This window comes from Panicum hallii, chromosome 9 (genome assembly GCF_002211085.1).
Source record: "Panicum hallii strain FIL2 chromosome 9, PHallii_v3.1, whole genome shotgun sequence".
Classification (NCBI taxonomy): domain Eukaryota; kingdom Viridiplantae; phylum Streptophyta; class Magnoliopsida; order Poales; family Poaceae; genus Panicum; species Panicum hallii.
In genome coordinates this window covers 72,465,758-72,488,778 of record NC_038050.1, presented here as the reverse complement: position 1 = coordinate 72,488,778, position 23,021 = coordinate 72,465,758, and the positions used below count along the sequence as shown (strand labels likewise).

General features: G+C 49.8%; 4 protein-coding genes across 9 annotated transcripts; 1 reads left to right on the top strand and 3 right to left on the bottom strand.

The window, feature by feature from the left end:
- The first annotated feature begins 3,013 nt into the window (after window positions 1-3,013).
- Window positions 3,014-4,673, top strand: LOC112878318 (heavy metal-associated isoprenylated plant protein 39-like). 2 transcript variants are annotated; one of them, XM_025942766.1, is made up of 3 exons: window positions 3,014-3,285; window positions 3,546-3,621; window positions 3,752-4,673. In XM_025942766.1, exons 1-3 carry the CDS (start codon window positions 3,277-3,279, stop codon window positions 4,321-4,323), a joined length of 657 nt encoding a protein of 218 aa, XP_025798551.1. In that variant the 5' UTR covers window positions 3,014-3,276; the 3' UTR covers window positions 4,324-4,673. The 2 variants fall into 2 exon arrangements, with proteins under 2 accessions (XP_025798551.1, XP_025798552.1); XM_025942767.1 differs by lacking the exon at window positions 3,014-3,285 and adding an exon at window positions 3,287-3,418.
- A 4,387-nt stretch (window positions 4,674-9,060) lies between these two features.
- On the bottom strand, window positions 9,061-13,423 carry LOC112874386 (CBL-interacting protein kinase 9). 4 transcript variants are annotated; one of them, XM_025937676.1, is made up of 14 exons: window positions 13,084-13,423; window positions 12,412-12,474; window positions 12,252-12,323; window positions 11,987-12,094; window positions 11,803-11,883; window positions 11,545-11,598; window positions 11,321-11,446; window positions 11,139-11,228; window positions 10,854-10,976; window positions 10,383-10,493; window positions 9,983-10,099; window positions 9,812-9,868; window positions 9,549-9,623; window positions 9,061-9,441 (listed from the first exon to the last, which is right to left on the bottom strand). In XM_025937676.1, the coding sequence occupies exons 1-14, from the start codon at window positions 13,279-13,281 to the stop codon at window positions 9,361-9,363; spliced, it is 1,356 nt and encodes a 451-aa protein (XP_025793461.1). In that variant the 5' UTR covers window positions 13,282-13,423; the 3' UTR covers window positions 9,061-9,360. The 4 variants fall into 4 exon arrangements, with proteins under 4 accessions (XP_025793461.1, XP_025793463.1, XP_025793462.1 ...); XM_025937678.1 differs by lacking the exon at window positions 13,084-13,423 and adding an exon at window positions 12,652-12,788; XM_025937677.1 differs by lacking the exon at window positions 12,252-12,323.
- Window positions 13,424-17,090: 3,667 nt separating this feature from the next.
- Window positions 17,091-17,926, bottom strand: LOC112874387. Its single transcript, XM_025937680.1, has one exon. The coding sequence runs from the start codon at window positions 17,898-17,900 to the stop codon at window positions 17,406-17,408; it is 495 nt and encodes a 164-aa protein (XP_025793465.1). The 5' UTR covers window positions 17,901-17,926; the 3' UTR covers window positions 17,091-17,405.
- Window positions 17,927-19,275: 1,349 nt separating this feature from the next.
- Window positions 19,276-21,299, bottom strand: LOC112875796. 2 transcript variants are annotated; one of them, XM_025939769.1, is made up of 3 exons: window positions 21,093-21,299; window positions 20,216-20,443; window positions 19,276-19,524 (listed from the first exon to the last, which is right to left on the bottom strand). In XM_025939769.1, exons 1-3 carry the CDS (start codon window positions 21,180-21,182, stop codon window positions 19,441-19,443), a joined length of 402 nt encoding a protein of 133 aa, XP_025795554.1. In that variant the 5' UTR covers window positions 21,183-21,299; the 3' UTR covers window positions 19,276-19,440. The 2 variants fall into 2 exon arrangements, with proteins under 2 accessions (XP_025795554.1, XP_025795555.1); XM_025939770.1 differs by having other exon boundaries at window positions 20,216-20,386; window positions 21,093-21,288.
- Between the last annotated feature and the right edge of the window lie 1,722 nt (window positions 21,300-23,021).

Sequence of the window (23,021 nt, the reverse complement as noted above, 5' to 3'; positions counted from 1 at the left end):
ACTGGAGTTGGCGATTGGTAGTGAGATCGACGGCGCACGTTAACCCTGCAAGTTGCAGGCGCTACCGTCCTGATTCGTCTGGTTCGCGTCCAAGATGACATCAGCTTTGGGAGTCTTGGGTGGGTGCAAGAAAACGAAGCCGATATAAAATACAGCGCCAAAATTCATCGCAATCTAAGGTGGCAACAAGGAAAAGATGAGAGCCATTGCTTTTCATGCATGGTGTAGAGCCGGAACGGACGACCAGAGCAGGATGAATAGGAGCCTTCAAAAAATTCTCCGATGACGAGAATAACGTCTATATCCCAAATTCATCCAACGAACCTCTCTTCTAGAATTGTCAAGCCCACATAGCTATTTGAGATGCTATTGGACTTAGAAATAATGCTAGAAAACTTCAAAGGCAAAGCAGAGGTAAACTCAACAAGCCAGGATGAAAAATCAACCTTCTTAGAGTAAAGCCGGAACTCAATCTGGAATTTCCTGGTTCGAAACTGGAGCTCAATCTGGAACTTCTTGGTTTCAAATCCGGAACTTTTAGATTGTTAAGATAGCCAACAGTTATATCAAGAAAAATAGCAAAACACAAATGGTGTCCAAACTTAAAAAGAGATTTGAACCAGAGGTTCCCCTAGCCATCATGAGTCTTCTCCCAAAAGATCTTCCTAAAATACCCACTTGGTAAAATCTGGAACTTCCTAATTTTTTTCTAGGTGTAGAAAATTCCAAAAAAAAGAGGAAACTCAATCAAACGGCATCCAATCGCATCCAATCTTCGTGAAATTTTAACCAGAGCTTCGCATGTTCATGGTGAGTCTTTGCCCAAAAGATCTCCTCAAAAAGATCAAGACTTCGCAACGAATTTTGCAAATTCGATCAAGAATACTGGAGAGGAAGGGTTTCGGGAAAACTCAAGATTCACAATGCTCGTGCGTGGATTCAACGGGGGATCACCCTATATGAGTTTGCACACATTTCAGTACCAAATTCCACCAAGAAATCCAAGCCAAATCGCAGCCAAAGTAAAGAACGAACAATCACTCAAAAATATCCGAAAATCACATAAAAAGAAAATGAGGAGACTAGCCATGAATCAACCATGAATGATTAGATTGAAACAAAAGTCTTACAAGATCCGAGGCTAGGAACCTCCCATCATCCTTCCCACTTAAGATTAGAGTCACTAATCTAAGGGTAATCACTCCCTAAGTATAGTTTCTCACCATTAAGCAAACTCTAACCTTTTGTGAAAAGATTACCTCCACAACCAGCCATCTAGATTTTTCTCGGAGCATCGGACGGACACACCATCTTCACGACATCCCTTCATCTTGAAGTAAGCTCCGCGATGATGCCACGTGCCCTCCATCTTGGACGCTTGGCCGCACCGAGTCCGCCCCCGATTTTAAGGCCCAAACCGGAAAATCAACCTCCATGGTGGTTTTGAGGCACAAATCACCCAAACCATCCATTTCCGCGTGGCCGCTATGCGACCTCCTCGATGTAGACCGTGTCCGACCTCCCGCTGAGCCTTGACGCCTTCAAAGCTTTCACGCTCCCGCTGCACGGGCCGCCTACTTGACTTGCTATCGCCTTCCCGCTCGACTTGGCTGACGCCGTCTCCATCCTCCTTCTCCATGAATTCTTGCTCTTTCATGCACCATGTGAATCGCCCATGACTCCGCCCGGTCTCTTCGGGTTCCTCGGTTCAAGTCTACTCGTGTTCACCCTGAACCTTTCACTTGACATTCACCTCGCACCGTTGGCCGCCATATCGCACTCACCTGCACTTCACAAGACAAGACATGCATCGTACGCCACGATTGTCAATCACTCATTATCCAAGGGTGACCACCATTGGTCCTCACATGGCCTAGTCCATTTCAAATTGGGTGGCTCTTACGGATCGCGACGGGGCAACCTGAACCTGCGTTATGTTGCCCGGAGCTCATCGATGTCATCGCGATCTGGTGCGACCTGATCATTCTGATTTTTACGGCCAATTATTAGCAGTCAGAACTAGATGATTGGCTGCCTGCCACCGTATACTAAGTCATCTTCAGAGAGCAGCCTTAGTTAGCCTCATTGATGATCAGTCCTTAAAGAAACCAAGAGAGGTGGCATGTCCTTGTTGCTGATGATCACTTTGCAGATGATGACAGTGACACGAACAATGGTATCGCTGCAAGGGGTTTCTTTTCTTTTTTTCTCTTGCTTTGGAACAATTGCAGCAGGAGGTTTTGATGAACCAGCAGCCGATTTCAGGCTCGGTGGGGGAAGGGGGATTCATTCGAACCATCCGCATTCCGCAGATTCTGAAAATCTTTCGCCGCTGTAGCGGCCGGTCCCGGATTCTGGTTCCGAGAAGCATCCATGGCGCAAGCATCCAGAGGAAGCAGAACCCCCCGTGCCGTACCACTAGATACCAACGGCAGCGTGAATCTACGGCGGAAAAAGCTCACGACGGGTCACACGAGCAAGCATGACAGTTCAGGGTCGCGGTAGCTAGCTGTTCCTGAAAAGGAGAGAAGTTTCACCGGAGAATGCAGAGGACGACGCTGCAGCGTACTGCAGAGGAAATGGAGACGGAGCAGGGACAGAGTGATGAGGTCGACGGTGCATGGGAATGGGAGGGAGGCGTGCGGAATGAAGGGTAAATGATTGGGGACGCACGGCGGCGTGGGGCGGACGTGGACTGCTCGTCCCTTTTGGTGCCGCGCCAGGTCGGAACAAGCCATAAAGCGGCTGGCCGGCCGGGGTCTCGGATCCCGCCCGACCTGCAGTGGGCACTGGGCAGTGGCCACTCCTTCGCCCTCACACGGTCAGGTCACACTCACACCACACAAGCACGCAGGCAGCCAGGCACGCAGCACGGCCGAGGCGGCGAGGCCTGGGAGGCTGGCTGGCTGGGATAGCACCGGTCACTCAGCACCCACGGCTGAGACCTGCCATCCGCCGCCACTAGCCAGCCAGCCACTCCGCTTGCCTGTCGCTGTGGCTTGTACCGCGGCCACTGCTCACGGCGCTTGGCACCAACGCCACCTCCGCTGCCGCCTCTGGTATTTAGAGTGAGGCGCCCTTGCCCTCACACTCCCAAACTCACTTTGCCTCTCGCCTCGCCTCCGCGTCGTTGCGTGTCGCGGCACGCTCGCAGCTCGCTCCCCCGCCTAACTTTCCTCTGGCTTCTCCACTCCTCACTCCACCCTGCTCCTGATCCAGTGCCTTCCTTCCTCATCCTTCCCGGTGTTCGTTCTTCTTCTTCTCTGCGACATCGACATGTCGAAGGTGAGGCTCCCTGTTCTTCCTGATTGTGTACCACCGATTGTGGCTGGGTTTCTCTTGGATTGTTTCTGTCATTCTGCGTGCTTTGGACTCAAAGATCAGCGTCGTTTCTCTGCACTTTGTCCTGCCTGTTCAGGTGTGTAGGTCTTGTAGTGTAGCTACCTCCCCGTTTGTCACACATTGCCTGCTGCCTTCCTTTTCCCCTGTTCGGAGCCAGAGTAAACCGACTGACTCTGATGATATGATGATGCTCCCGTGTGCAGAAAATTGTGGTGAGGCTGGATTTGCATGACAACAAGGACAAGCAGAAGGCTCTGAAGGCCGTCTCCGTGCTCGTCGGTATGTGATACCATCACTCACAGTAGCATCCCACCGCTCAATCTGAACCGACGGATCAGTTTCCTTCCACCATCCTTCTCTGAATCTCTGTTCTGAACAACCTGCCTGGGCTTGTCGTCGTCGTCGTCAGGGATCGATGCCATCTCGGTGGACATGGCGGCGCACAAGATGACGGTGATCGGCACGGTGGACCCGGTGGACGTGGTGAGCAAGCTGCGCAGCAAGTCCTGGGCCGCGCACATCGACTCCGTCGGCCCCGCCAAGGAGCCGGAGAAGAAGGAGGAGAAGAAGGAGGGCGACGGCGCCAAGAAGGAAGGCGAGGGCAAGAAGGAAGAGGGGGACGGCAAGAAGGAAGGCGACGGGAAGAAGGAAGGCGAAGGCAAGAAGGAGGAGGGCGGGGACGGCAAGAAGGACGGCGAGGGCAAGAAGGAGGAGGGGGACGGCAAGAAGGAGGGCGACGGGAAGAAGGAAGGCGACGGCAAGAAGGAGGAAGGCAAGAAGCCCGCCGCGGTGGCACCGCTGCCATTCCCGCTGCACCACCTGCCGCCGCCGTACATGAACATGATCACGGCGGACTACATGAACCAGTACCGTCCGCCGCCACCGCCGCCCCCGGCGTACCACCCGTACGCGCCGCCGCCCTACTACTACGTGCGGAACATGAGCATGGAGGAGAACCCCAACTCCTGCGCCATCTGCTGAAGAAGAAGGAATAATCGGAGGAAACCCTCGATCGCTGGCCGCTTTCTCGCGCTGCATGAGATCGATCGAGGTAGGCGAGCCAGCGCACGTACGTGTCCCATCCATGTGTACATCCGTCGTCGTCGACCGTATTATTATGAGATGACAAAACAAACAAATCAAACTAGTTTTGGGAGGCGAAACTAGCAGTCAATTCGTACCGACGTAAATCTGTAGCCGAAATGCCGAATTTGAATTTGTAGCTAAATTTTGTGATGATGATGGTACGTGCTGCTGCCTGTGACGTAGTGCGTGCATCTGAATCATCTTTTCCTTGAAGCAACGAGATCAACGAGAGGCAGCAGAAAGAAGAGAGATAGTAGGACTGTGATGGGTTAAAGGACAGTCTTGGAGGGAGGGAGGGAGGGAGGGAGGGAGGGAGGAATATGCGTGTGGTGGAGCATGAGCATGATAGGTGGGCCGTCATGCAAGCATGTGGGGGCTGTTCAAACTCTGCTTTCCATAGCCAGGATCGTTGGATTGGCGCCACAACCACAATAATGGAGGAAAAGAAACCTGGTTGGCATTTTGTTTTGTCAGGCAGGCACTCGCAGCTAGTACTCGCTAGATGCATGTGTTCTGTACTGCCACTGCCGGCGATGTGGTACAGATTGTTCGTTTCATGATTCTGGGCCGTCTTATGTTTGTCTGAACCGGACATGCAAATTCGGTGCTGGTGCAGGAGATCTCGTGGCCGTACGATTTCTAGCCTGTGGGATGGGAATCATCCAACACCATGGCCATGTGGCAGAGCTGGACGCACTACGCTTTGTTCTTGCATTCCTATGATTCATGCATGTACGATCAAACCAGACATGAGGTCCCTTCATTTTAGCTGCACGTGCTGTTTGAATTCAAAGGGGACAGGAACTGCATTGTCGGTGACTTCGAATTTCTGAAAGGACCATACAGATCAAGCCTCCACCTCGAGCATGGAAGATCAGCGTTCAGTGTGCGGTTTTCCGGTAGGATCGATCAGCTGAAGACCATCCAGTGACATCTGAACAGACTCTGCTTAATGCCTTAATCTTGGCACGAGAATAATAAGAATGCAGCAGTAGGTTCGTAAACCAGGACAAAATTCAGAAGCGATCACATGACGCCGGAGCTGGAGCAGCAAGCAAGAAGCATGCACGCCGACGACGCATCCAAATTCTTTTATTGACCATGTCGTCATCAGAGTCGGGCGCCGTGGGGTCTGGTCTGATCACGTTTGACACGTCTCTCTCGTAGCTGCTAAGCGCGGCGTCAGGCCACCTAAATCACTTTCTCTAATCCACCACCACCACCATTGCGGCGTTGAAGAGGAAGACGACGGCGATGAAAGAATCAGCTCGGCACGGCATCCATGCCTGCAAATAAAAAGGCTCTCTGCTTTTGAAGAGAAAGAAACAGACAAGCCAGCGCAGCCATAGAAAACTTGTAAGAAATCTAGTAGAAAAATAAAACTGCAGAATCGCCTGACCATTTGTCGTGCTCGTGCATACGTCATCACCAAACTTTTGCCACTGAGCCCAACCATATTGAATCGTGGATCATTAGTCGGCCAGCACTTCATTGCAGGCTGGTTTCAGAACCTATAGCTAGCATGAGAATCCACACAATTAAAAAGGAAAAAGGGTTGCCCAAAGGTGGCTAGCTAGGCTCTTCCGTGATCTCAAGCCAACCGCAACCTGCAATGCAGCCTACACTGTGAAGGCTTTGTTTATGAGGCAGCAACAAAGTACGGCACCGTCACCGGGGCTCGGAAAAAGGTGGGTGCCATTGTGATTTCCAACCTGACACGAGTTGTTTAGCAGCAGAGAAGAGAAGAGCACCCGCGGCCGTGACGACGTCGCGTCGGCAGTTTGCAGCCTCTCTTGTCCGTCTGCCAGTTTCGTCAAATTTTTCGGTGCCGATGACTCGGATGACCCCGACGTCTCCGCGCCGCCCATGACGACAGGCCGGCAGCCCCTTGGAGCGCCAAAAGGGATTCAGCTGTTTGTATCAGAATGGAACGCGACCTGCTTGCTTGGCTGCTTGATATCTTCCTTTTCTTCTCCAGCAGAAACCCTGGGCCTTATCGGTCATTCATGAGCCGTGCGTGGCTGCTGCTGAGGCGACGAAGCCATGCCTGATTCCTGTGAGGTCCTGTTCATGGTGTTCTGCATCTGGTTGGGGAGTGAGAGGAGGAGAACTCGTGTTGGGTTTCGTTTTACCGTCCGGGTCGTCACCTGGCGTCAGGAACTGAGGGGGGCCGGAGGAGGAACTGACCCCTCTGCGCGTGCGGACGCGCGGTGGTCGGTGGCGACGGCGACGGGTGGGGAATGGAATTGCCAGTGGAGTCAAAGAAAATCCCCGCTACCTGCTGCGGTTTTTATCAGCCGCGCCTGGCTAGTGGCTACCCACCCTCGCTGTCACGCAGATTGGTGAGACTTGCACGGAGCCCTGCGTCCAGTTCCAATCCAACACCAGCGCCGTCGCTAGAAGATGAACACCTGCCGCCGTCTGAAACTGAAAGAGCGCGGACACTAAGCCACGTTACTGTCCTAGGAGTGTTTTGGATATATGGGCTAAATTTTTAGTCGGATCATATCAGATATTTGATGCCAATTAGAAAGGTACTAATGGGCGTTACAGCCTGTGCCTCAAGGTACTGTCAAGCAACTGTAGAAGATGGTGGATGGCCAATCAAAAGCTCCCTATTTCTTCGCCGGAAATCAGTGTCAGAGCTGGGTGATTGTACTGGCCAGTGACCACTGACGAATAGCTCCGAAGGAAGCCGCTGTTCGCCTGTTTTCCGGCTATTAATCTTGTACTGCAGCCGCCCGCTCCCGCCGGCCTTTCAGGTTGCTATCATTGCACTCCAGCCATCCGCGACGCTGATGTTCCCATCCATGCAGCGTCAGATTCGATGGGGCACGCACAGCATTTTTTCGAAAAATAAAAGGGGAGCGGCTTTGCAATGCAAGAGCTTGTTAGAAATTCTAGTAGGTTACAATAGATTCCATTCCGGCTGGCATTGGGGAGCATTTCTGCGTGCTGAAAAAGATTAAGGACAGATCATAGATATAGACCTACATATATCGTTTCCAAAAAGAAATATATCGACTTCCTTAAAATATCGTTTTGCATTTATCTTAAGAGTCAGGATATGTTTGATGCGCTGGGCAATGTACGTACTTATAGAAATGTATTTTTTAAAATTTTGGTGGTTTTTTGTTCTTATTGCTCCTACAAAGCTGCTTTTAACTAGCCACCTATCCTGAAACAGAAGGAATTCTGACGATTTATATGCGTGGTGAATTATCCTGAGTTCCGGACCCTGTGAGTGGGCGAAAACGAAACCGAGCCTGCGCATAGCAGGGATCACATCCGGCTGAGCCCGCTGAAAATTCGCTGAACGAGAGAACCTGACAAGAGGATCAAGCGCACTGCGCCTGTGTCTGAAGGATGCATCCCAAGGTTCAGGCGTAGAGCCCTAAAAAATTAACAGAGTCCGGGGTCATAACTGGCCAATCGCTCCACATTTGCGCAGTTAGCTTTCTTTCCCGCATCAACTTTCATCATTTGCTATTACCTTGAAATTTAATAAAGACACACTCGCGCAGAATACCTAAGGCAGGTTCAGGCCGTCAGGCGAGCGACCTGAGCGCAGCGGCGCGAGGGCGAGGTCCAGGCTGGCTGCGCGCGGTACGTCGATGAGGAGCAGCCTTCCGTGCGGCGAGATGGCCGCGCATTCTAAGGCAAACTCCCACCCGTCACGCCGGAGGGAGAAAGCGCGGCGGCCGTGGCGCCGGGCCTTCGCTCTCCGGGCAGGGGAGGACGGTGTTCGGATTACCGTCAGGCGTGGACGGTATTTGGGTGCGTTTGCGGAGCTCCGCATATGATTCTCTGCTGAGCTGAATCCAGTAGCAGGAGTTCAACCAAATAGATTCTTAAAGAGAATTAATTCTCTGTTAATTTTGTGGATTGATTCTCTAAAATAAACTAAGAGACTGAAAGCTAAAAAAATAGCTTCTCCTGATTCTGCAAAGTGATTTTCCATCCTGAGAGTTTATACTAGAAAATAAAAAAATTATCTTCAGCCACGTAATCACTTCTTTTAAAGAATCAGCTCTCGGGTAATCAGTTAGGAGTTCTACCAAAACCCTTCCTTTTACCATCCAGGTTGAGATCATCCTGACCGTTGAATCTAAAATAGACGGCTATTAGACTGGAGCTAACCAAGTGCAAAGCGGGTGGGCCGAGAGGCGGCCCAATTACCTCAGCCCACCCACTCGTAATCTAGGCCGGAAGGAACATCAAGAACAGCGAGAAACCCTCAAACCAACGAGAGAGGACGGCCAGCCGCCGCTCGCCGGAAGGGATGCGCTCGAGGAGGTCTTCTTCTCCGCGACCGGCGGGCTGCGAGTATGTAACCTCGAAAACCGTATGACGCAAGAAACTGACAGGAACGGGTTCTTTGGGTTATAGTTGACGGTTTTCTCTTAGTTCCATCTCTACTGCAAAATTGAACATAAGAGTTTCTTCAGATCCAGCTTCTCGCGAATTAAATGAGAAAGCGTGCGAATTTCTCTAATTCCATATTATGGATAGATACACATCAATAATTATAATAGAAAAAGTTATATTTGTTTATTTTGACTTTCTTAAAATATAAAAATATAACTCTGATTATCTGGAGAATACCTCATTTCCTGTGATGCAACAACGTGATAAGCATCGCCCTACCTCGGTTCAGTAGAACTGTCCCTGATTTTTTCATTCCCACATCAAAATTTCAACCCTGGTGGCAACCGAAGTATTCAGAATACCTACATTACATCCCATATTGCCGTTACAATATCAGGAGGATCCCAGGTAGGGCCTCGTCATATGTCTGCGTACAATCGCGCTCATTAAAAAGGCGCTCTCTTTTACCCCGAGAGATTTTGACTGCTAATGCGGTACCACTCGAAGTCGAAGAGACGGTCTACAAATGTGGCCTTAGAAGATACACAACAGGTCCCACTGGAATTACTTTGCCTGTTTCTTACTTGCGTCAGATTCAGCATTCCACACTATATCTTTCAACTCTGATGAGAAATTCTTGTAGAACTGCGTGCGATTTTGAATTAACCATATGTTATTTTACTTGAAAGTACTAGGGGAAGCAATCAGAGAATAATAATAATAACAGGAAATAGAATAATTTGAGAACGTACATTGTGAAACTCCAATGTGTCTCCTCCGGTTTTACGAAGCTCAACCATGTGAAGCGATGGAGCAACCTCAAAAACCTGCAAACAAAATAAATCATGGAGACATGCAAGGGAAAGACTTGGACAATAGACTTAGTTATTGTTATGCTCAATATTGCCCTAAATTTTTCTTTGTTGCAAAAAGTGGAAAATTGATGCATAATTATGCAATTTTAACAAGATATACTCCAAAATTGCAAAACTGAACATAGAGCTAAAGCCAGTACCTCTGTTGCTACAGACAAATGACCTTTTCTGCCAGTCTTATCACCTTTCAATTTCATCTGGAAGTCCAAAATGAAAGACGTGTAAAACATTAATTCCATAAATAATGCAAATTCTAAAGAAAACATTAGTTCACACATTACTAGCCATTTATAAAAAAAAATGCCACACACCTTATAATTTTGTTTCCGCACATTGAAACCAAGTGGTCCACAAGCCTCTTCTATTTTAGACATGATCTCTTGTGCTGTACATTGAGATGTAAAGGATGTTTCCCGCTTGACTGTTCCCTATTTAAAAAAGACTTGCCTTAGTAAGGAACCAAGAAAAAGGTGTACTGAAATTACAATTTCTTTCCATCTTTGTTTGGTTGCCCTGTCTGCTTTCTGACTAGGCTTACATTAGTAACACTTCAACATGCTAATCTTCAAGACTGCAACATATTCAGAAATTGGGGAAATAATAGACGGCCAACCACCTACAATCTGCTTCTGAATGGAATACCCCCTTGAAACTAATCTTTAACACATTCCAAACTGAGAAAATAGTAAGTTGAAATCTCTATGGACTCACCATCATCTCCTTCTCAAAAAGATTTCCAAGGTTGAAGCCCTGTGATCTTGAAATAAGAGCAAATGCATTCATGGATTCTGGTTTCTCCCTTTTCTCCGCCACAAGATATTCCTATGATATCAAAAGGAAAAGATAACCAATTACGCGGTGCCTATATGTAACAACTATATGTCCTTTAACTGAGATGTAGACCAATCTGACATTTTAAGGGATAGCCTATATCCATTATGAAAATCTACAGACATTTGAGTGAGTCAGAAATAAAAATGAGAATAGTTCCACCCTGCCTTAGATATTCTCAATCTGGTCTTACAAAATAAAATGAAGATAGAAAGATTCAACATCCAACAACAGCTGTCAATAATGTGAGTGCGAAATAGAACACTGGAGAGTTTTCAGAACACATAATATTTCTGGGAAGATTTTCTAGTTAATTGCAAGTTAAAAATGAACCCTTAGTCTGTATTATACCTCTGAATCGTTGAATGCAGCATCAACATCGTCAAGGCTAACATCTTCACCTTGTTCAAAACGTGGTGGCTTATAGTCCTTTTTGAACCATTCATCTTCCAAAATTTCTGCAATTGTTATCCTCTGCAGAATAAAACAACAATTTTCTCAAACAGTGATGACAGTTTACTTCTAAGAAGACAATAATTCCGATGACTGGGTAGTGGTGTACTGGCTACAGCACAATGGATAATTTTGAAAAAGGGCAGCAGATATTCAAAAGGCACATTCTTAACTCACACTTACCGTATCAGGATTAGGATCGATAATACGCTTAATGAATTTCTTTGCACTGGGAGAGAACCATGGCGGACAAGAAATATTTGCCTGGCAGATCTGCAGAGGAAATCATTAAAGAAAATCATCCTAAAATTACCAGTGAGTTTCACAAGACAAACCGACATTCTAAATCTATCACACAAACTCACCAATTTGTACAGCCTCGTCAGATTGGAATCATCAAAGGGTAAATATCCAGCCATAAGAACAAATAGGATTATGCCACAGGACCATACATCAGCAGCCATACCATCATAACCTTTATCGGCAAGCACCTGCAGTAACAGTCCGATGCTTACACATCTTGAAGCACATTAATCACACAAGGTCGCAACAAAATAAGCCGATAACTAATGGAAGGCAAGAAATTCACCTCAGGTGCAACATAGTTTGGCGTTCCACAAGCAGTATGCAGAAGCCCATCCTCCTAATAGATCGACACAAGAGTTAATAGAAATTCTTTTTATTTACTCATCTATTCCTGGAATATATTTTTAGAGAAGGTAGAAAGTTAAGTCGATTGGCCCGGACGATGCTGTATAAACTCAAAATGCATCGCCCTCATATAGAAACAAAAGGGCTTAACTATTGAACATGCAAAGTGCAAATTTGTAATAGATAGAGATCATACTTTTGTTTGTGGCGCAAAGGCACTCAGTCCGAAGTCTGAAACTTTAAGAGATCCATGTGAATCAAGAAGCAAATTTTCTGGCTGCAAAAGGAACATGAGACATCCATGAATTAGGAAGTGTACCGCATAGCATCTATAATTGAGGAATAACGCATCAGAAAGATAGCAGAATAATTGGACAAACCTTCAGGTCTCTATGGTAAACTCCTCGACTATGGCAGTAATCAACCGCATTTATAAGTTGATGAAAGTATCTCCTTGCTTCATCTTCACCTAGCCTCCCAGAATTGACCTAAATATCAAGATGCGACGAATGAATAAATAACCTCAACAAACATACGTGCCAGAGTCTCAAAACTAAGCTCACATGTTTCTTTTTGGGGCACAGGTAAGCTCAAAGCAGTAATGACTAATGAGTAACAATATCAGGCGAAGTTTGGGGGCCGTACAATCTTATCAAATAGCTCCCCTCCTTCAGCAAATTCAAGAACCATGTATATCTTTGTTTTGCTAGCCATAACCTATCAAACGCACACGTATTCAGTGAGATGGAAAATCAAAAGGTAATGAAATCTATATTATCGTGTCTGCACAAATATTGCAGGATACCTCATGCAACTGGACCACATTGGGATGTTTGATTAGCTTCATAGTCGAAATCTCCCGTTTGATCTGAAAGTGGAACAAGTAGAAGTAGTGAGCGTTCACATTCCAAGCTCAAGTTACGCAGAAGGTAGCATGGTTCAAACCAATAGAAAGAAGACATCTGATGCTAGTATATTGGTATTTCATCACGACGCGATAGCATATATTTTTTTGGCTTTCGGTAAAATGTGCTGAGAGAAACACCTGACAAAGCATCGTCACAAGCATTCCATAAACATCATCTAGGCGTGGATCATTGTTCCACGAGTTAGAATGGTTTCCTCTCTGATTTGGTGATCATAATAAGGTCACAATTTCCAATCTGAATTTGATCCCCCTTCCAATCTGATTCGCCACAGCATCAATCAAATGCTTAAGAAGCACGGACGGGACACCGGACTCACGATTTTTCCCCATCACAAACAATCCCAATCCCAGGAGAACAGAATCTGGAGCATGACAGCGACGTCAATGGATAGTCTGTTTTATTATCCTCCATTGCTACGAATAAATTATAGAAAGACTTCCTATGCTACGCCTAGTATTTTTTAAAAATTGATTCTAACGGATTGCTGGGGAATAAAGGATAGGATTCCGAGGAGCGAAGGGATAGGGCCATGGATGGAGGCGGCGGACCTGCTCGACCATCCTGTGTCGGAGGACGTGGTTCCGGTCGAGAACCTTGATGGCGCAGACGGCGCCGGTGCGGGAGTCGCGCGCGTGCTTGACCTTGGCGAAGCTTCCCTCCCCGATGGTCTTCCCGAGCTCGTACGGCCCCACCCGCGTCTTCCTCCGCGCCGCCGCCGCTGGCTTGGGCGCCGCGGACTCCGCCATCCGGCCCGGCGGAACAGGCGAGGCTCGGAGAGGCGGAGGGCGCGGGCGCGCCGGGGCGCCGCGGGCTCGCGTTTGTTGGTTGGCGTTGGCTCGACGGGACGAGAGCGCGGTGGATTTGCTGCGGCTGCCACCGTCCGCCCCACCGCCGCGTGCGGCTTATAAGCCGCTGCGCTGGTGGGCCCGGCCCGTCCTACCGTTCCGTTGGGGAAACGCGTGGGGTGAGATAGATGTACGCTGTACGCAGGCGGCGCGTGGAGCCGCGGTGTCCGTCTGGGAGTGGGGCCCACGTAGTCGTTTCGTTTCCGCTGGTCAGGTCGAGCTGGTGCTTATCTCTAAGCCGCCGCCCCCCGGCGAGCTGCGGGTAGCTTCCTGGAAGGAGCTTCCGTACGTGGACCGTACACCAATCATGTGCCCGTCGAAAACGACGCGCTCCGCACTCGCGGTTCTCCTCCTCTCCTGCCGTGACACGGGCGCGGCTGCACGGCACGACGCCGCTCGGCTCCACGCCAAAAAAAAAAATAAACTCGTCAAGTCTTTGCTGGTCGAAAATGCATGGGCCCCGCCTACTCCAGCCACCACCACGCACACGCGGTAGAATGACCGGTCCTGGCACGATGTACCACACGAGTAACAGGGCCTCCGATCCGATCGATCTTACCCGCCCGCCCGGCGCCAGTGCGCGTCGCCGTCGCTGGCTGTTGGGACCCGGGGCATGATACGGTGACGAGGGCGAGTGGCTGCCTGCCTCCACTCCACCAGTCCACCATCCGGATCAATCATCAATCATGGAGCAAGCGAGGCTGCCTGGTCGCCCTCAACGTCGAGTCGGCCGCGCTCCCGCTACAACTCCACACTCAACACAGGGGTCCCGGCCCGGTACGGGCCATGCCTTGGCGCGCCTTATCTCGCCGGTGTCTCGCTCACGCCGGCCATGGATTCACCGCCTCTCACACACACAGGCATCGGAGGAGGTGTGTAGGAGCGGCGCGCCTGTCTATAGGAACATTAATCGTCAATAAGATTGCGATTGATTTATCGAGTAGACAGGCATTATTGCGTTCAGGTTGATTTGGAGGACTTTTATTTTAGCCACCGCGACGTGAATTATGGTGACAGAAAGGGATGTAAATTCGTGATCTTTAGGTGCAACCCGTTTAAATATTTTATTTTGAAGAAAAGGTATAAATTGGAGATGCATCTAACGTCACCAATTTGCACCCTAATGACGGGGATATTCGCTGCAGGAGGCAGGAGGGAGAGCTCGAGCTCGACGTGTGGCTTTCTACTCAGTACTCTACCGAGATGTTAGGTTCGATGTGGATGCTTCGTACATCACCAATTTGCAGCTACCTCAGGTGATAGGGCTGATGGACGACTGGGCATGGTACGGTCAACATGCCCTTCTACGGAAGCAGGAGGACGCTGCTGCCGCAGAACCAACCATTCGAGCTGCCAAACTGGAGCCCTGGATCAGATAACTCTACCGGGCAGAAACAAGATGGAGGGAAGAATCACTTCATTTGAGAGGGGTTTGTATTTTCACGATTTTTTCGCGTCGAATTTTCTGTCTGAAACTGGACATTTTGATTCGAAGGCGGAGGCTGGGTGGGCCGCGTTTCTTCTGGGCTGACGGGGTGTAGTCTGGCCTGCTTTCATGATGATATGTATTGCCTGCGCCAGCCTGGTCGAGCAACTGAGTTAAATAAGCCCACCCCATGGGAATGGCCGGCCCGAGACCACCCATCATATATGTCAAATGGGCCTAGCCCACACCCAAAAGAAAAGCCACGCGCACACCCACCACCCAATGAGAGCACTGGATCCCCTGTTAATTTGTGAACTGTCTGGTGGTTCGTCAATTTACTTTATGAACCAACGGTGGATGAATAAAGTCGCGAGCTGGAAGGTTCAAAAAGAAAAAGATGATCTTCCGCTTCCACAGCTTTATTTTCTTTTAAGATTATACGGTACAACTTAGATACTCATAATGCACGCATACTCACCTCTATAAATAAGGTACGCAAACTCTATATCCCTACAAGAGGGAGTAGAAAATTTGTTTCAACGGGAAGTCGAACTCAGAACCTGAGATGTTACTGAGGATCTTATAACCACTAGGCTACATGCAATTTCGCTTTTTTTTTTGTTTTCTTTCTGTTAGCTTCATTCCAAGATGCTGTGATCCAACAACAGTGCGTGCGATGGCAGCGCAAGGTCGTCTGTGTCCTGTTTTGTTGAATGCTGATATACTACCACGACAAAATTACAGATAACAGATGCATGGGCACACCCTCGGTTTCAATGGAATTTCATCGGTCCCTTACTCCGTTTTATATAAAAGAAAGAAACAAAGATGAAATCGAAGCCCCAACTGGCAAGCAACCAAGAAGAAACAAGGATCGGCAGCAGCAGCAGCCGGAACAAGAACGTGCACATCATCTTACTCGTCAGCGGTCAACCTCCACGTCCCTGGGCATGGAAAGGGATACTGGAAAGCAAGGTCAGCCAGCTAACCATGTGGTCGCTTTCCGGGTTGCGGCTGCCCCGGGGTGGCGCCGGCCCTGGGCCGCGCGCGCCCGGATGAGCGCACGCGCTCGCCGTCGCTCCCCCGCCCGTGACTCTGCCTGCCTGCCGCTCGCCGACGCCGCGCTCGCCTGCGTGCGTGATCGCGGGCAGCGTCATCGTAACTCGAAACCGGAGCGGCTTCCATTTGGAGTAGCCAGCAGGCATCGGAACCCGCAGACGCAGAGGCCTCTGCCGCCGCTTCCATTTCCAACGGCAGCGTGGCATGCAGTGTCAACTGTCATCATCCCAAGAAAGAAGGGACACAACAATCAAACATTGAATTCTGCTGCATACTACGCTAGAGAGAGGTAGGAGTAGGTGAGTGACGCAGACATGCCCTAGCAGCTAAGTAGTAGGAAGGAGATGCTCCACACCTCAAGGCTCAAGGCTGCAAACATGAGGAGCCAGGACCAGGACCTAGTGATGTCAAGTGAAGGGAATACTCCTAGCTGGTAGGACCGTCAAGTGGAAGTGGGGGTGCTTGAGATCATCAGATTCCTCCTCGGCTGTCCGTTACGCAGGCTACATACAGAGCGGAGCGCCGAACGAACCTAACCGCCCCTCTTCTCTGACCAAGCTTTGACAGGATCGGATGCCCATTCTCATTCTCTGCTCACATCGATGCGATGCCATGCATCCGTCTTCCTCATCTGATTCCGATCCAAACTCACATTCCATATATACGCGCGCGCTTGCATGTCTACATCCTTCGCAGCTGAAGAAGCCGACAAAGCTTTCCTCCAAATCCTCCCACAATCCGGCGTGTGCGCGTGGCATGTGGGCCAGGCAGATGTAGAACGAAGCCAGCGCCGAGGCCTGCACGATTGAAGAGGCGAGCAAGATTAGCGGAGACACAGGTAGCCATCATGCCTGCGTCTGCAAAATGCTCACTTCTCCTGGTATAATAAAGAACATGGAGAGGACCCGTCTGGCTGGCAGCTGATGAACCTCTCGCCGTCCGTCCACTTGCCTCGGCTATCATGATCTCTACAACTACAATGCCCAAGACGTCCATTCCAAGATGTCACGCTAGATACAATCAAAGAGCCACAGAGCACCTCCCTTTCTCGTGACATTTTGGGTTTGCAACCATTCAAACTTGATTCATCGTGGAGCGCATCGCCGCCGCAACAAGTAACGAGACTACTATTTTCAAAGTTTCCCTGAGCCTGACAGTGCAGACGGCAGTGCCCCGTGGTCTAGAATTCAGCCACAATATATTTCATTTACCTGGCAAATTCAAATCCATATGAAAATTTCTTTCATTTTCAAGTGTAAATTCTGCAGATAGGGGTTTAGTTTCGTATTCAAATGGAAATCCCGCGTTCTGAAACGGCTGCCAACCAAGCAAATCTGCTTGAGATAAGCAATCAAACATCTGCAGAATCAGTACAGTAAGCTCCCGTAGTGCTGCTAGCAAAATGTTTTTCCGATTCACCTTCCGACGGCCATGACAAGAACCAAAGAAAGACGGGGAAGAAAAAAATGTACACCCAAGACCAAGAGCCAACCCTACTGAATCTGCATGCACGCCGGCAGCCGCGCCATGGATGGACGGATCATCTCTCCGGGACCACGGCGGGGGCAGCGCCGGGCGGGCGTCCGTCGCCGGCGCGGAGGCGGCCGAGCCAGCGTCCCGCGCCGGAGGCGAAGAGGGAGAGCCAGGCGACGAGCGGCGTGCCGAGGAGGACGAGGCCGACGGGCACCATCCAGAGCTGCTGGTGCGCCGGGTGGAACGCCAGCGCCCACCACACCAGCACGCCGGCCCCCGCCAGCCCCACCCCCGCCACTGCCGCCGCGGCCGCCCACCCCGCCCGCCCTTCTCGCCCCGCCACCCGCTCCCCGCCTGTCTCCAGGTCGACGACGTGCCCAGCGGGCCTCCTCCCGCCGCCGGCCGCCTTGGCCGCCGCCGCCTCTCGCTGCGCCATGACTCCGTGAAGCGCCTTGGGTCGACTGGTGGCGGGCGCCAAGTGAATATACGGTGACTGAGGGAGCACGCGGGGAATTGAATGGAAGGGCACGGCAGCAGCGCAGGCAGCTGGGGAGGGGGTCATGTGGGCGGGGTTATCTGGTGACGCCAACCCCGGGCCAGGCCAGGCCTCACGCGACCAGCGAGCTGCGGAGTTTATTTCCACGTCAGAGCTTTGAGATCGCTGCTTGCCCGGCTCGGACGGAGCGTTTCGTCGTATCGTGTCGTGTACTAACTAGTTCGTGAAAGGACAGAGCCTTCCTCCGCACGTGGTGGGCGCTGGAATCCCGGAAGGAAGCGAAGCCAAGCGTGTGTTCTGTCTGGCCTTCTTCTACAGATAAGAGTCTCAATTCAGCATCGCAGTTATGGCACACTGCCACTGCATCGGCAATGCTGCGCGGATCCAAAATCGGAATCAAGAAAGGTGAGTGAGGCTACCCGATCGATAAGAAAAGAAAAAAAGAAACAGGCCAGGATTAGCAGAAACCGACCAAGCCCGTCGTCTCCGGCCGGTCCTACCCCGTCTGCCCAGGAATATTTGCCCTGGCGCGAACGAACCACCACTGATGCTGACTTGCGTGTTGCGTTACATCTGTTCACAGGAGCGAAGCGAGCCCACCGTGCCAAAAGGTTGCTCGGGGTAGACGACGCTCGTGCTCCTGTTCCATGGCTGCCCACCATTTTGCTTCCCTGCCATTGGCAGTTTCGGCAACAGAAACTGCGGGGACGGCGAGCTGGCCCCGGGAATATTTCAGGTGACAACTCAAATCCGCGGCCACTCAATCCTCTTGAGTAATTTTCTGGCGTTTTTCTTTCACCTCCCGACTGTTGTTGGACGTCGACGCCGCCTATTTGACTCGTACGCTGCTGATTGATGTTCTTTCTTACATGTTCTGTTCCAACCGCTACTCGCTGCTAAAATCAGCAGCCTATTTTGCCCTACAGCACTTCGAATCACAAGCTGTTACTCCTCCTTGGCAAGCTACTCTTTACAAAGTGAGGATCGGCTCACTGAAAGCTCCCCAAGAGGTTTCCTTCGACGGGTAAAAACCTTTCCACGCTATTCCGCACTCGCTCGGTTCCTGTCGATCTGTCGAAAGCCCAGTTGATCAGCACTTCTCTTGCCGCAGATATCGCTAGCGTGAAAGCACCGTCCAAGCACTAACCACATGAATGTCAGGCACATCATCACCTGTGGCAGCTCCGGCATGGTTGTCGATGTCTGGAAACAGTTGATAGACCAGTTTGAATGACATAACAAAATTCACCAGGGGAAAGATGACAAATTCCTGCGGATGATACTATACTACCACAGCTCGATTTGTCTCACTTGAAATCAAAATAAAAGCAACCCACCATACAGATACAATGGCAGTGGTAAACTCGATGCACAAGAGCCATCTCAGTTAGTAAAGAGCTGGACTTTCTTCCTAATTGTGGAAGAGATGAGCTCAGGTGGCACATTGCAGACCATAATAGGCACATTGTATTAACCGAGTGACAAAGTCATGGTCCGGTTTCTGATTGCATTGGGATGGACAAACATCCCATGGGAACATACAATACAAGAAGAATAAGCAGGCTCAGCTTATGTTACAGCTAACACTAATGGTCAAAACTTCCTCCTAGTCCGAGCTCTGTTTCTCCACTATGCTTGATTTGCTAAGGATAAAAACACCAAGAATGATAAGACTGGCACCTGCAAACCACTGCATAGACACATTTCCATGTGAAAAAAGCTGTGTTAAGAGCATTACAAAATAATCTCAAAACAATCATGTCAACTATAGGACATATTATAATAATTAATAAAGAAATCAAATTGCCCTGATTATTCCACCTGCCAATATCAACAAACTAACTAGTGCAAGACGCATGACCAAGGAGCCAGCTGCCATAGGTAGTTGCTCATGCTGTGCACTAGAGTATCTTTGTTGTCTAGCAATTAATGGTTCCAATGTGTTATTCGTCCTATAAGAATCAGTTGCACATATCAACATACCACTGTTAGAAGAGATAACACTAAAATTGGAAATCTCTTTCATCATGACATCATGTGGCTCATCATATATACCAATACTGAAAGGCTTTCTTCGACCATGAGGTAGAAACAAGGACAGATTTGTATGGTTAAACATAAGGCCAAAAGAAAAAGGCACCTAGCCAAACAAGATGAAATGCCACACTCCATGCCAATTTTTTTTGGTATGCTACATAGGGGTTCCTGTATATTCTTATCAGTCTCTAACTCCTCTAGGATACAGTAACTCCTATACCATGGAAGAAGCAGTTCAGGTCGGCAATTGGAAATTTTGATAGAGAACATAAATGTAACAAATAAATGGAGACACGACGATCCTTATCATGCACCGCAAAAAAAAAGGAGAATTCCCATGTTACCTTAGAAGGCAGGGGCTCATGAAACAGGAAATACCCTGCAAGCCCTGACGAGATGAAGTTGGCAGCGAAGTTTGTGACTGTTGCCTGGAGGGATGACAAAGCTTTGAGGCTGTTGACATAACACCCCCACATTGTCACGTTGAAAAGTATCACCATACCATATTTGAGCAGCTGAGTTTGACGAGAGCAGAGTAAGTGACAGTGTAAATTGTGCCATGAAGCAGGGAACTGAAAGCTCAGGGCACATTAGTAAGAAATAGTTTTTCCCCCCTTACTGAAAGAGGCAGATGTTTTTTTTTCTCCTTCTATTGGATGCATAATATTTCCCATTTCCTTTCCAAGAAAAACTCTAGCAACAAAGCTGCCACAGCTATGTAAGCAATTCTCCCTTTGGTTTCACTCTTCTTTGTTTTTGATACTTGCTAGTACCAGCTTTAGCTTACAGCCTTACACGGTTATTCTACCTGCTGTCCTGCTCTACACTATAAGCAGGGACTGAACCCCTTGCGTATGTATAAAGTACAAACTACCCCCTTTTGAAGCAGGGAGTAGTGAGATATTGTTCACGAATTGAAACGTATTAATACTCTAGCACATCATGAAACTTGGTTACTTTCCTTTTGAAACATGTCCATGTAGTCAGCGCCTAATTTCTTCATGTGATTCCATTTGTGTTCATCAAACTAAGAGGGTCAATTCTAAAGACAAATTCTCCGGCACACAGTTTGGATTTAATCAAGCAATTCAGAATCATGACCATGAACTCGTCATCCAAACAAATTGACTAGCCCGAAGCTCCGGAGGCCGAAAAGGAATCGGATTGTATAGGGAGAGCAAGCGGTAGAGAGGGAGGAGGGGCAGGTTGGTGCTGCGGTACCAGAGTAGCGAAGAACTTGGCGGAGATGGCGGCGAACGCGGCGTTGCAGCCCGCAGCGAGGGCCCACCCGTAGCCGCCGCCGTTCGCCATCCTCGACCTCACCGGAGATCCGGCTCCTCCTCCCTCTGATGCTGGACCGGTGGTGGAACCGGCCGGTCGAGAAGACTGGAACACAACTGGGCTGAGGAGCCCGGAATTGTGAAGCGGACTTCTATTGTTACCAGGCCCCGAACATGCCGCCACGCGGTAAATGGCCCGTCCTAATTGTTAATAAGGCCGCTTCTGGCTTTGTCATCGAGGCCCATATGCATTCGCTGGTCGCAACTCGTTGGATGCCCCCATAACCTCCTCGGCGAAACCGGCAGCCGGGCCGGTGGCCGTCGCCCCCCGGGCCCCGTCCCTCCCCGCCGCGCTGGCGCTGGTGATCGGGTTCTTCACTTCTTCCTAATCTTCGATCCCTTGATCGCTTAGGAAATTCTGTTTCTGATGAAGAACAGGCCAGGATCAGGAATGATGCATTTGATATATTCACCTCCAGAACAAATGCTAGCCTGAAGTATTTCTTCTATCACCAGGCTTGATTCTCATAGCAATCACTAGCTGCTTGTTGCCTTGTTGGATTTTGAAAGAGGAAGATTGCAAGGAAGCATGTTCATATGTGGGACGCACTGTACGCAATCTGGAAGTCATTACAGAGTTTGGACAAAATCGTTTGCTCGTCCCCCCGTCGTTTCGTCCCCGCGTCGCCCCCACGGGTGGAACCGCCGCCGCCGCTCCACAGCTCGCCCCGTCCGCTCCCCGCCCCGCACCGCCGCTAGAGAGCTTCGCCGGAAGCCCGCGCGGGCTCGAGGAAGGCGGCGGCCGGGCCATTTTTCTTCCATCCCTCTTCCTCCCTGTCCCCTAGCCATCCCGGGGCGAAACCCTAGCGCCGCCACCTATGCCGCTGCCGGAGCTGGCCGCCGGAGGCCCGTGTGGTAGCTGGGAGGGCGGCGGCGGGGTGATTTCGCCCGATTCCCGCTGCTACCGCGCGGCCTGGGGAGAGGAGGCGCCGACGGCCTCGGCGCGGCCGAGATGGTGAACGCGGTGGCGCACGGCAGCGAGGAGGCGGCGCGGTGGTCGCGCGGCGCACGGCGGCGGCCATGTTCGGGGTCGGCGCGCGGGCGAGGAGGACGCATGATGGCGGCACGGCGCACTGCGGTGACCGCGTGCGGCCTGCACGGGCTCCACCGTGGCCACCTTCCGGTCTGACGCGCCGATGCTGCAATTTTCATTTAACCCCGATAGCGGCATCACCATCGCTTCTAGCTGGTGCGGTGGTGCTACCGGGCAGGTGTTTCGGGTGAAAGTTCTTCCCAGCATTATGCCGGTGTCACAACAACGGCGCTTGAGCGTCTCTTGCCGGATGAGACGGCGATGACATCTTTGATACGATGTTCTTCTTGGGATGTTGCCTTGAAGGTCCTTCGGTACGACCTCAGTGGCATCAGACATTGCAAACATTGAGTTTTTCTAAGAAGACAAGAAATGTGATGGTTTAATCTGCGTAACTTTGCGAGGATGAAACGTGAACAAGAAGAAGATTGGAGTAGTCTTCTAGTTTTCTTTCTTTTTTGTTTTAGAGTTTCTTTCTTGAGTTTTTAAGATCCTCTTTTGAGATTTAAAGTGTAAAAACTTGTGTTGACGGTAGATATTCAATTACCAATATTCAAGGCTGGAACTTTTCCTTTAAAATTGAGACGCTCGCTTAAGATATTCTTCAGGTAACACTACTCTATCAAAATATACTATGTCGTCATGCATCAGTGCATTGGTTTTAGCGCTCTCTCTCTCTATATATTTACATCAGAAAAAGGTTTCTAGTTTCTTGAATCACTAAATTAGTAAAAGATAAACGATAACACATGAACTATATTTGCAGCATGTGTGATA